Below are 13,312 nucleotides of genomic sequence, written 5' to 3' on the forward strand. Positions count from 1 at the left end.
AGTTGCATGTAGAATACCACAAAAGTAAGAGCACGTACTGTAACTATTATTCACATAGGCCACGTTATAATAGTGAAGACAACAAAATAAGCTTTCAATGCTCTAACACAAAATTAAGTTGTTACAACATAACTATTAGTTATGCTTTATGTTACTACATTTTTTTGTTTACATTAATTCTAGACTGACTGAAAATGGATTAAAATTGAAAAGAAATATAAATTAGCTTCTATTAAAACACTTAATTTCCAAAGTTAACCAAATGTAGTAAAAACCACTTGGAATTATAAAAAAGTCAGGAGTAAAAACAATGCAATTGTAAGTCTTATATACCCAAACAGAATACAAAGAACACAACTATTAATATTATAATCTAAAGACTTTAGCGTTTACCTTTTCAAGAATTTTCCTGTCTTTGCAGTTTCCTGATCTCCACCATCAGGATAAAATGAAGAACGTCCCCTAGCCTCATCTCTTGGAGCATTCTGTGGTGTGATTGTCTTTGCAGGGCTTCTTCGTGAAGGGATATGATGAATTGGACTATTCTGAGAAGGACTGTACCGACTAGATCCATTTCCAACAGAACCAGACCCAGATCTTTCAGGACTATGCTGAATGGAATGTGAATGCTGAGAGGGGGTGTTTTTTGCAGAGTGAACTGTACTGAGCATGGGGGCATCAGAGCAAGACGAACTCTGACTAGGTGGTGTAGCGATCGGTGAAGGACTATGAGGAGATCTGGGACTGTTATCATAGGCTGAAAGGCCAGGCCAAATATCACCAGATGTGGCTGATGATTTGTTAAACTCATCAATAGATTCAGATGGATCATGTTCAAATGTATCTTTCGGTTCCTCCTGTGATTTACTTTTCAAAGAACTCTCTTCTTGGGGCTCCCCTTCAGCTTTTTTGGTTTGTTTTTCCTGAGACCCTCGTCTTTTAGAGACAGGAGATTTGCTATATGGGGATGAAGAACGAGAAGAGGATGATCTTGGAGACCTAGAAGATCTATATGACCGGCGAGATCTGCTTCGGGATCTTTGAGAAGAAACGGATCTTCTTTTTGGACTCCTGGAACGTGAACGACCTCGTCTAGGACTCCTAGAGTGTCTTCTATTCCAGACAGGTCTATAACCACCTCGATGGTATCTACCTCCTCCTCCTTGATAATACCCTCTGCCCCTTCCTCTGTACCCATAAGGCCGTCTCATTCCTCTATTATTTCTGTAATCTCGACGATAATCTCTAGAATAAATACGATCTCTACTACGAGATCTTGAGTATGTCCTGGAACGAGACCTAGAACTAAAAATGAAATAAATATCAATGTAAGAAAAACAAACTATTCTATTCTACCGTTCTAAATACTTCTGGTTGAAAATAACATGTAAATAGTCCAAACCAAAAATGTATATAAAAAAAAAAAAACCCTCTCATTTATACAAAAGTAAAGTTTACTGTTTTCAATGAACAAAGTTTCATTACTAAGGTAAATACTGAAAGAATAAAGTAAAGGCCTTAGGAATGAAGGCACACAAAAAAGGGAAAAAATGGATATACCTAACAGCAGGACATACTAAACAAATTACAGAAAAGTTATTCAGGTACTTATAGTAAAACAGTAAAAGAATATTTAATGGCATGGAAAAATACTCATCAATGACATACTACTGGCCAAATGCACACATAATATTGAGACATCAGAATCAGAAATAATGAGAAACTATGAAATAATATGCAAAGATGATTTACTGTCAAATAGTTCTCCCATTATTCATCTCTTAATGTAAATTCAAAGAAATCTACCATACATGTACAGTATAATAAGAATCTGAGATCTGAAGTCAGACTAACTGAAATCAAACCTAAGCTCTGCCATTTACTAGCCTGCAACCTAAACAATTCTCAATTTCCCCAACTCTACAATGAAGGTAGATGGATTCATTTCACAGGGTTATTTGAGAATATATTAATGATTTTAGCATTGTGTCTAAGTATAGCAAGCACTCCATGAACATCAACCAATACCACTATCATTATTAAAAGAATTAAAAACACAGGAATTCACCTGTATCTCTTCTTTCTAGAATGTGATCTTGATCTTGATCGAGAACTAGACTGTGATCTAGACTTTGATCTCGAAGAATGTGATCTAGAATTGGAGCGACCCATTTCTTTTCTCCTAGTCAATAAGAGAGCAAAAAAGTAAAAAAAAAAACAAAAAAACAAAAAAAAAAACTACCATTCAATTAAAGAAGTTTCACATAAGACAAATTGAATTTTACAAGGCACAAGTTTCTCTAAGGATCTTACTCATCATTGTTTCTTTTTTTTTTAACTTTTTTTTAAACATTTATTAATTTTTGAGAGACAGAGAGAGGCAGAGCATGAGCAGGGGAGGGGGGAGAGAGAGGGGAAGAGGGGGAGGGGGGGAGGAAGAGAAAGAGAGAGAGACAGAATCCGAAGCAGGCTCCAGGCTCTGAGCTGTTTGTTAGCACAGAGCCTGACACGGGGCTTGAATTCACGAACTGCAAGACCATGACCTGAGCTGAAGTCTGACGCTCAACCGACTGAGCCACCCAGGGGCCCCAGGATCTTACTCATCATTTACAAATGAATACTGAGACAATTATCCCTGACTAAAACTATATCTTCACCTGCATAACAGGTACTATATATTGTAGATACAACAGCACCTACATGCCTTAATTCAAAAAGGAAGAAGCTGCAGAAGCCAGAAAGTAATATCAGACTGCAGCAGCATGTTAGAGGTTATTCCATGACCAATACAAATGCCTACCTCTCCTGTAAAAAAGATAAATATCACAGTATTACAGATAAGGAACCTGAAACAAAACACAAGTGGCATAATACTAAAAATAATAATAATAATAAACCTAGCGACTGTCATCCTAAGTGCTTTATGGCCTTAAAATGGGACTAAATTAACCACTCCATGCATATAATGCTGCATGACTACATTAGAAAAATGGACTTATGTGACAATGCTAGTTCACTCTGTAGCTTTCTGGTAAGTCAATGGACTGTAAAGATTGCTGCAAAAAAAGACAGTGGAACTACAAGAAAGACAGAAGTTGGGCACGAGTATTCTAACTTTTTCTAATATTGCATTAATATCTAATGGAATAATCAGACCTCATTGGGTACAGAAATCATAATAAGACAAAACGATTTAGGAAATCTACTCACAAAATTAAACCTATATAGGTACCTCCCAAGTTTATATGTGCCCCCCCAAGTTTGTTTATGCTATAACTATTTCCAAATTTCAACTAACTTATTACCGAAATCATTGTTTCCATAAAAATTGACTCACTAAACTTGCAACAGCCTCCAATTCTCTTACAACCCAATATTTTTGAAGGCATTTAACTTTACCTACCTAGGCTCTGCTCAGTATTATGAAACAATATTTATAAGTGCTAACGCTGAGTTGAATTACAGAAAAAGCAACCATCATATCTGCATATACTTCATCAAAAAACAAATGACAGGGCACTTGGGAGGCTTAGTCGGTTACATGTCCAACTTCAGCTCAGGTCACGATCTCACGGTTTGTTAGTTCAAGTTCCACAATGGGCTTGCTGCTGTCAGTACGAAGCCCACTTCGGATCCTCCTCTGTCCCCCTTTTCTGCCCCCAACCCCACTCTCATGCGCTCTCTCAAAAATAAATAAACATTTAAAAAAATAACAAATTCAGGGTTTCAGATATATATATTTATCTCAAAATAAAACATAACTATCCTCAAATACACAAACGTCACCTCTATCTTCTCATAAATAAGGCATATGTAAAGATACTACCTTCCTCAGAGTTGTACTGAGTACTAAATGAGTTGACACAAGTAATACAATCAACTTTAATTAACATCAGTGCAAAAGTGTTAAAAAGTTATAGAATTTCTCTTATATGCATAAGGGAAGGAGTTATTTTGTTATTTTTAAGCAGCTTTGTGTTCTGAGTCTTTAACTTGATGTATAAAATTGGAAGCAGGCACACAACACACAGGCAGAAGATAGAGAATCTTTCTCATAAAAAAAAAAAAGTTTTCTCATAAAACTTAACATAAAATCTGGCTTACTTCATTCAAGCCACCAAAACAAACACCACAAAAGCTTCAGACTACATCACTTTTAATCACTCAGACAGAATTATGAATTAGGTAGTCACATGTTCTCAAACTAAAACTGAAAACTAGAAAAAAGAATGCTATTTACCTTGGGTTTTATGCAGGATTAAGCAGTCAAGTGAAGTCTTTGAGATGTTGTTAAAATTCTTCCTGGAGAAAACGTTCTGAGAAATTAAACTCTGAATTCAAATTCCTAGCAAAGATTAAAAAAAAAACACACAAGGAGTTTGATTTATGGTAAATTAAAATACCCACTTTTCACAACAATGAATCATATTAGGCAGTGAAATAAACTCTCAATAAAGGCACTAATGATTTTAGGGAAAGGGAGACTGATTTAGGAAATAAACTTTTGACCATAAAAGCTTAAGAAATTTTTTTTGTTTTAATCAGAATGCAAGATGTGCACCATGAAACTGACAGCACTTTTACTTTTTAAATACTTGAATTTTAATGATAGCAATTTGAGCTTTAGAAAACAGAAGCTATGCTGCTATCCTATCAAAAAAATTTCAAAGTGGCTAATATAATGCCAAATATGGTACTCTTGGAATAGCAAAACATGTCACCTATTGGTTATTAGTATTCATAATGCTCTTAACTATATAACTTACCTAAAGTATGAGTTTAATGTTTTGCTACTTATCTTAATCTTTATTCTCTTTTGGCCACTTCCTTTCTACAATTTCATTTGAAACAGGTTTCTAAAATTCATATGAACAGCTATCACAGTAATCCTAGCTCTGTACCTAAAAGCATTTTAATACACGTACAAATGTTCCAATAAAAGAACAACTTGTAAATGACAAGTATCTAATAAAAGCCAATACTGTTCCTAATTTACTATTACTACACAAATAAATTTAAATTTTGCACAAAATATTAAGCAGTTATCAATACTGAAAAAGTTAGCTTTATAAATAACATTCAGTGATTACCAATCATGTGCATAGGACATTCAAAAAAACATGAAGGGAGCAGAAACTAAAGAATACAAGATTGATACATAACTAAAATCAACAAATTCATAAACCACTTTTAATGAAAAAAATATACATAAATATGAAAATCTGTGAATCTTACCAAAGATCCAATAAAAAAATGCAATGAAAGTAGAAATACAAAGGAAAAGAAATGATAAAATTAAACTGGTCAATCAACAATGTTGTCCCCTAGGGTGCCTGGGTGGCTTAGTTGGTTAAGCAGCTGACTCTTGATCTCAACTCAGGTCGTGATCTCAAGGTTGGTGGGGTTCGTGGGTTTGAGCCCCACATTGGACTCTGTGCTGCCACTGCAGAGCCTGCGTGGGATTCTCCCTCTCTCCGCCACTCCCTCTCCATCTCTCCCTCAAAATAAATAAACTTTAAAAAAAGTTAAGAATATTGTCCCCTAAATACCCATGGCCCTACCGCTGGGAAAATTAAGAGATTTGAGGTTCAATCTACAAAGAATAGGAACTTAGTAATTAAGAAAAACATACTAAAATAAAATACAATAAAAATACAAGACTGGATACAAAAACAAAAGGATTTCTAAAGTACATGCATGTTTAGCTTTAAAAATATCGAATCCCCCAAGGGAGGGTGGGGGCAGAGAAAAACTCTAATCTTCTAAATTGATGTATTGTTATGAAACTTTACTCTGGACCTTCTAAGTCCAACACTACTGATTCATTACTGGAAGTGATACAAGACTCATTTTAGTTAACACTTTCCCTAAACATTTCTAAAAGACTAATTTTAATTTCTGCATATCTGAAGAAAAAGTCAACTGCCAAATCCCTCTTTACTCCAAGTCATGATTTTTTTTTGAAATTCCAAGAAAATATACACTAGAAATAATAAAGGGAGGAAGGGCTGAAGGCTGTTTTACTAATAGATACATATTCTTGTTCACAATCTATAAGTATATTCAAGTACCCATGCCAAGAATTCAAAAATCATATGTGAAGCATGACACATAATATATTTAATACTATTTAATATATAATATTTAATGAAAAATATATTTAACATTTAACATTAATACTTAACATAGTCAGTACAAAGACTATAGTCAGCTCAGCGAATTCTTTTTTTAATGAAAATCTATGTACAAAGCACTGTGCTAGTTTTATGGGAAACATGACTATGGCAGAGGTGCCTGCTCCCCAATAACTAACTAGTGAAGAACAGAAATCAACAAATCATAGCAAAGACATCGTAAGTACCAACTTAAGAATTATGCTAGGTGACCTTAAATAAAATCATCTCACTTAATGCTCATAATCTCATAACCTCTTCTCTCAAATTAAGAGAACTCTAAACTTTTAGAATTCATCTGAATTTACAAGGTGCCTATTACATGCCAGGTACTATTATTCCAGCACTGGAAATAGTGTACTTTAAGTGAAACATTAAGTTGCCTATTCCCTTGGAAATTATGTTCACAAGGGAGAAAGGGAGAGGGGAAAAAACCCAGAACATGATGTGTTAAGAAGTATAAAGGACTACAAAAATGGGTTCTTGGGCCCTAACATTAAGGTTAAATTCAAGGGACATTTCAAGGTTCCACAGAAAGAACAGCATTCTAGGCAGAAGACACAAACTTGGCAAATTCAGGACAGAAAGAACACTAAGTTGAGGCACTGTGAGAGGAGAGGATGTGAGATAAAGTAGAAAAGGCAGGAAAGGACCAGATCAAACTGCATCTAGTAAGAAGGCCGGAGTAAAATCTAAATATATTGGGAAGGCTCCGCAATCAGGGAAGTCACAGCATCGCATTCACGTTTTAAGATGGCTGCTGTGAACAGCATGAACAACAGGAAGAGATCAAGGAGATAAATTACAAGGCTGAAATTCAATATAATTGGTTACCTGGAAAAGATAGTAGCAATAAAGCTAGAAAAAAGAAGCCCAGAATCTAGTTTGGAAGTGCAGTCAACCAGTACTTGTTCACAGGTTGTTGGTGTGGATGAGAGAGAAGAAGCAGGGAAAAAAGAAAACCGCGGTCCTAAATTCTCAGTTTTGGGCTCAAACATCTGGGTGATGTGCAAGTTTGGGAGAGAAAACAAGAGATTAGTTTGCCATTTTTGGATGCCTATAGTCACAGAGTGTAAAATGGTTAATCCAAAATTTAACCCAGACCTCCTGATTCCAACTCCTGTGCTCTCTCCAATATACTGACAGGTGCTTGATGTGGCCATAACCTATATATAGAATTCAAAATGCCAAATCAATCATCCCTTTATTACAACCTTAGATCACTTACTAACATCAGAAAAAGAAACGTAAAAAGAGATAGGGAATAAATTGCTTTATGCATTTTTCCAACTGATTCACCAACCAGTGAGGAATGTAAGAGAGTAAGTCAAGCTTTATGTTTAAAGTTCTTAAATACCTTAACAAAGTGTACCTTTTATGCAATACATTATGATCAGCTAGAACACAAATAATGAAAAGAGCAGACAATGGAGTTCAACAACACTGAAGCACCCCCAAAATGGATTCTTTAGATAACCCAATCAAGCATATTTGAACCAAGTCTTCATTTTAGCAGATTCAGGGAGTTTGGCTTCCAAATTGTGATACAAATATTGCTATTCACATCTTTAATAACGCTAAAAATTATATCCTAAGACTATTATTCCAATAGACTAGGTTCAAAAATCTGACTTGACCATTAGCTAGATGCCCAACACTGGTCAAGTTACCTTACTCGCCTTCAGCTTTAACTTCCACAGGTATAAAATAAGGCTAATAATGGTACTAACTCATAGGTTTAATGTTACACACACTGAATAAATGTAAACAGCCTAACCTTTAGCACACGGTATGCACTCAAATGTTAGCTTATGCACTCAAATGTTAGCTATCATTATTGTTAAACCTGGCTTGTGACAGCTTTACCTACAGGTTATCCACTGATTTTACTTCAAATGATTCTTGTAAGAATAATATTTTTGATACAGCATTAATCAACATTATAAATGTGGAACAAAATAACGAGAATTTTGCTTTAAAAAACTCCAAATAAAGATAAGTAAATAATATTAGAATTGGTAAATGGCTAATTGCTAAACTTAAATAATGAGAACATCGGAGTTCACTATTTTCTCTGCTTTTGTGCTTGAAAATTTCCATAATTAAAAGCTTCTGAGGGGTGCCTGGGTGGCTCAGTGGGTTAAACGTCCGACTTTGGCTCAGGTCATGATCTCACAGTTCGTGGGTTCGAGCCCCACGTTGGGCTCTATGCTGACAGCTCAGAGCCTGGAACCTGCTTTAGATTCTGTATCTCCCTCTCTCTCTGCCCCTCCTTTGCTCACACTCTCTCTCTCTCTCTCTCAAAAATAAACATTAAATAAATAAATAAATAAATAAATGCAAGGTTTTGAAAAATGATTTAGTCACAAGTTTTTAGTTCTTTGTCCACTTTTGTCATCCTGCTTTAAAAAAAAAAAAAGAGAGCATGGAAATGAGAAAAATACCTGCATTCTAGATCAGGCTGTGCCACTCCCTGGTTCATGGAGCCTTAAGTAAGTTTTCTACCTTCCTGGTCTCTAACCTAAGTGGGGAAATATTAGATCAAGTTTGAAAACTCCACAAAATATTATACAAATGTAGGCTACAATTATTACTACCTTAACATCTGTAGACTAGTTTTTTTTTTTTTCCAGTCCTGGGTCAAAAAAAAAAAATCAAAGCTTAAGACCCTGAAATAACACATGAATGACCACTATGTAAGAAGCTGTGTGAAAAAGGAACAAATCCATAACCTAGAAGTATAACCTAACCATGTACACTTACTACCCAGAGATACGTTGGGCTTCTAGATTCCCTTACCTACTTCTTTGTCAATAAATCACTGCAAATTACACAGTAGAATTCAGCTACTGTTCAACTAATAGTTTTGAATGCACTTTTGAGGGGCGCCTGGGTAGCTCGGTCAGTTGGGCAACCAATTCTTGATTTTGGCTCGGGTCATGATTTCAGTGTTCATGAGACCCTTGAGTAGGGCTCTGCGCTGACAGCACGGAACCTGCTTGGGATTCTCTCTCATCCTCTCGCAGCCCCTCCCCCGCTCAACTGAGAGCACTCTCTCACACACTCTCTCTCTCTCAAAATAAATAAACACACACATGAATGTAGTTTCCGGAAACTCCCAATCCAAAGCTCTATATAGAACTGAAGAGACTTCTTCTATTTCTACAAGTCTTTTGAACACAGTTAAATCTAATACAGCTAGTTAAATTCAACTAGACCTGAGCCTATCAAGGGTGTTTTACAGATCTGTCTCCAGGTCCTAAAGTACTATTGTTCTTACAAGAATTAGCTCTAGCTAAAAATCTCCCATGCCACCATTTTAATTACCTAAATGGAGGGCGATTCCAAGTTTACCACGTTACAGTGAAAACTGGGATCCTTAAAACAAGATGGCTATAAGCCATCTTTCAACTTTGGGTTGTTCAGCTATGAGTTTAGACACACAATCCTTCTCATCAAATTATCCTCAATTGGCTGGAATCACATAAAAATGCAAACAAACTTGTAGCAGCTTTTCCTATGTAAAGATCCTTTACTGTCTAAACAGTAGCCCCATTCCAACTAAAGTCCAACTGGAATGACAATTTACACGAGGATTAAGGAATTTTGGCTTACTTTTTAATACCAGAGAAACAGTAAAAGGCGCTGCTGCAAAAAGATGTGTCTGAACACATCTCTAACGTCCGTTTGGGTTACATTTGCCTTCAACTTTAGTCCTAAGTTTTCCAATCTAAAACGCTAAAAAAAAAAAAAAAAAAAAGTTTGACGTAGAAAAGTAGTTGCCAGTAGTACTGCTGCTTGATTCTAATAAGTTAGGTCTTCAAAGTAAAGAAAGCCAACTTATGGACTTAAAATGAGGGCAAAGTCCCTAACTTTAGCTCACCACTCCCACCCCTTTATCCCACCGTCTACTTACCATGGATGCAACATTTCTGACACGACAAAAGACCTGAATCACTTGCCGAAAAAAGGACGTGGTTTCGCTTGTACTACTGGAGAACGGCCTTTTGGGACCGGGTGTGACAGGGCTACTCTTGGATCCATCAGCTAAGGCCTGCTCCCCATGCTAGGAAACAGTAACCAGGCACCAACTCTTTAAGGGTCAAGAGTGCAGGTTCGCTTAAAAATAGAGTGGGTTTCCAAGGCGATCCAGGAAGATTAACCTCGGAGAAAACTGTCCCGCGACACCGAGGGCGGGAGGCAGATACCGGGGTCAGTGACGGGGACAGCTGAACACGTTCCCAGAACAGAACCGAATTTTAAAAAACGAGGCGTAAACCGATGGGTAGCGTGAAACCGGGAAAGAGGAGTTTAAAGACGACGCAGAAAGGAGTCAACCTACCCAACGCACTTTGCTGCAGGTCATAGCTGTTTTATCAAAGCCCAAAGCCTGGAAAGAAAGGTGGCGATCCCAGCCAATAAGAAGCGAACACAAGCTGCACCTCCAGCGGCCTCAGGAGCCGTAGGCGGAGAAAGAAGGAAGCGCGCGTGCGCCGGGAGAGCTTTCAGTCGGGCGCGCGCAAGGGTCCGGGCCGAGGAAATGGGGGAAGGGTTGAAGAGGGAGATGTGCGCACGCGCAGGGAAAGGCCGCGCGGTCTCTGGGTTTCGAGCCAGGTTCGCAACCGCGCGCGCGCGCGCACCGTTCTCGCTACTCACCCCACCCCCCACCTTTTCGACCTGTAGTGCCTCGAAAACCTGAGAAGATCTGACGGGGAAACGCATAAATAACGGCGAAACGTCTCCTGGGTCCTCCTGTAGCCGCCAACCCGTCACCACCCACAAAAGATTCAACAATAATTCACTCGTCCTCGGTATTTACTGCCCTTTGAGTGATTTGAATGCAGCATGAGGCCTACCTGAAACGCCGAAAGCACGGTTCCCGGGAGTTATCTCCGTTGTAACTACACAGCGGCCATTTCCCGACTCAAGCACGGGAGGAAAACCATAGAGGTATCTTCGACGCGCTAGCTCGTTTCCGTCACTTCCGATTTGGGGCGTGGCCTCCAGTGCCGCTAAATATCTGGCCTAGCCCCGCCCACCCTTCCGCCCTAAACCGGCTTCCTGGCTGCTATTAAGATTTGCCTGAGGCTTTCTGGGAATTCGCGTGGCTAATCTCGCGTGAAGATCTGGCAGCTCCGCCCTCCGGTCTGGCGCTGCCGCCTCGGTTGCGGTGACGGTAGGCGGTGGGCGGAGTGTGCTGTTGGGTCGGGAGGTCTTCTGCCCACACGGTGCGTTTCGCGGGCGTTTCTACTTCGCTCTGAGGGTACACTGAATCTCTCTGCCCTCCCTACTTTTTTGCTTGTTTGCGTTATTCTTTCTGTGGCGCTGACTCAGACTAGAAACAAAAAGTCTCGGGCCGAAGAAAAGACCGGGAAGCAAGAGGGCTGTGTTCTCACACCGAGTCTCCTCCCTTTGCCAGCAAGCGCCTAGTTTCTTCTTGGACTCCTAACCAGACACTTGCAAGTGTCGCTTTTGCTTTGATATGAAATGTGCCAAACACACTTCAATAGTAGAAAAATGGCCACGAGCTAAGTCCCTTCCAGAGTGATGTCAGACCAACTCTGCTATCCCTAAAGGAGTTTGCACCGCAGTGTTCTGAGCGTCTTAGGCTGTCTTGGTTTGCATCAGAGGGTGGTACTTCTTTCCTCCCGATGGTGCTAAAGCATTACCACTTAGGCACCTCAGAACGTTGGCATAGGTATAAAAATAATGCACAGCACGAAACATAATGATTATTTATGCCGGCCGAGAAACAGCCCAATGTAGCTTTGTCTGCCAAAAATGTAAGTCAGATTATAAATAGGCAAACTGCTTTTGATTTGGGTAGAATTTCAAATAAGAGCCATAGCACATTTTCTGTTAATACTTGTCTGGGCTGCACTTTCTTCCTTAGGGCGTAGAACCGTTATTACTTTGATGTTTAGGGACGTAGACTACCTTAAAGGATTTCAAAGTTGTAATTAGCAACCAGTCTTCTGTCAGTTAAATCCAGTGTTGGGCCCTAGTTATGAATTTAATACTGTTTAGGGCGTTTTCTCAGCCCGATTTACCGGCTCAGCTAGAAAAAGTATCTCAGTTTTCTCTCACTATACAGCCTGCCCCTCACCCCACCACCAACACCATCTGAATGTGGAAGCAGTAATCTTTGGCCTCCATGGTGCACTAATAAGCCCCAAGCATTTAGTAGGTGCTGGGTAAGTATTTGCTGAATGAGTGAACTGTACTAAAAAGAACCTAGCCATTGATAGCTCAATACAATTCTAGTATTCTGCAGGTACAGGGGAAAGTTGTTGAAAGGTTTTGATCAGAGGTATGGCATGACACTGGACAGGAGGATCAGTTAGGATGTTGTTTTAGTAGTTTAACTGAGGTCATGATGATCATGGTAAGAAAAGGAAAAGTTGTAAATATGGTTTAGAAATGGGATTGACAGGGGGCTCCTGGGTGGCTCAGTTGGTTAAGCGTCCGACTTTGGCTCAGGTCATGATCTCACAGTTCGTGAGTTCAAGCTTTGCATCCGGCTCCGTGCTGACAGCTCGGAGCCTGGAGCCTGCTTTGGATTCTGTGTCTCCTGTGTCTAACCCTCCCCCACTCATGCTCTTTCTCTCTCAAAAATAAATAAACATTTTAAAAAATTTAAAAAAAATAATAAAGAAAGAAATGGGATTGACAGGTCTTCCTGATGGACTGCATTAGGACTTTACAGAAAGGGAGGAAATAAAGGAAGTTGTGGCTTTAACTGGGTGGATTTGGTACTGTTATAATAATTAGGAAGATTGGAAAGAATGATAGGAAAGAGAAGAATGAATACGTTCGGATATGAGAAGGAAATCAGGAATTCCATTTTTACTATGTTAGGTTTGAGATGTGTGTGAAACATCCAAGTAGATACACAAGATATGAAGTTGAACGTGGGGGTTTGCAATTCAAAGGAGTGTTCTGGCTTGGACATAAAATATAAAAACAATGCTTAAAATCATGGAATGAAAGATAGACAAGAGATGACTGGGGACTGAATGATAAAGAATCCCAACATTTAGAAATTTGTTAAAAGAGGAGGAGGAGCTAGTAAAGGAAACTGAGAAAGAACGGCCAATGAAATAGAAAATAAGTTAAATCGAGTGTATTGGTTATTCATT

General features: G+C 38.6%; 1 protein-coding gene across 6 annotated transcripts in view; it reads right to left on the minus strand.

Annotated features, from left to right (window-relative positions):
• Nucleotides 1-11,164, minus strand: part of BCLAF1 (BCL2 associated transcription factor 1) — a 30,247-nt gene extending 19,083 nt beyond the window's left edge. For 2 of the 6 annotated variants that reach the window (XR_004343668.1, XM_030316416.1), the window contains exons 1-4: nucleotides 11,030-11,162; nucleotides 4,241-4,345; nucleotides 2,069-2,182; nucleotides 394-1,299 (exon numbers count right to left, since the gene is read on the minus strand). Coding sequence is in view for 4 of the 6 variants with exons in the window: in XM_030316416.1 (XP_030172276.1) it covers nucleotides 394-1,299; nucleotides 2,069-2,172 (1,010 nt within the window). In the remaining 2 variants the exon portion in view is untranslated. Of the gene's footprint in view, nucleotides 1-393; nucleotides 1,306-2,068; nucleotides 2,183-4,240; nucleotides 4,346-11,029 lie in introns of all 6 variants that reach the window. The other 4 variants (XR_003968968.2, XM_030316418.1, XM_030316417.1 and 1 more) reach the window with 4 other exon arrangements.
• Between the last annotated feature and the right edge of the window lie 2,148 nt (nucleotides 11,165-13,312).

The sequence above is a fragment of the Lynx canadensis genome, chromosome B2, assembly GCF_007474595.2.
Source record: "Lynx canadensis isolate LIC74 chromosome B2, mLynCan4.pri.v2, whole genome shotgun sequence".
Classification (NCBI taxonomy): domain Eukaryota; kingdom Metazoa; phylum Chordata; class Mammalia; order Carnivora; family Felidae; genus Lynx; species Lynx canadensis.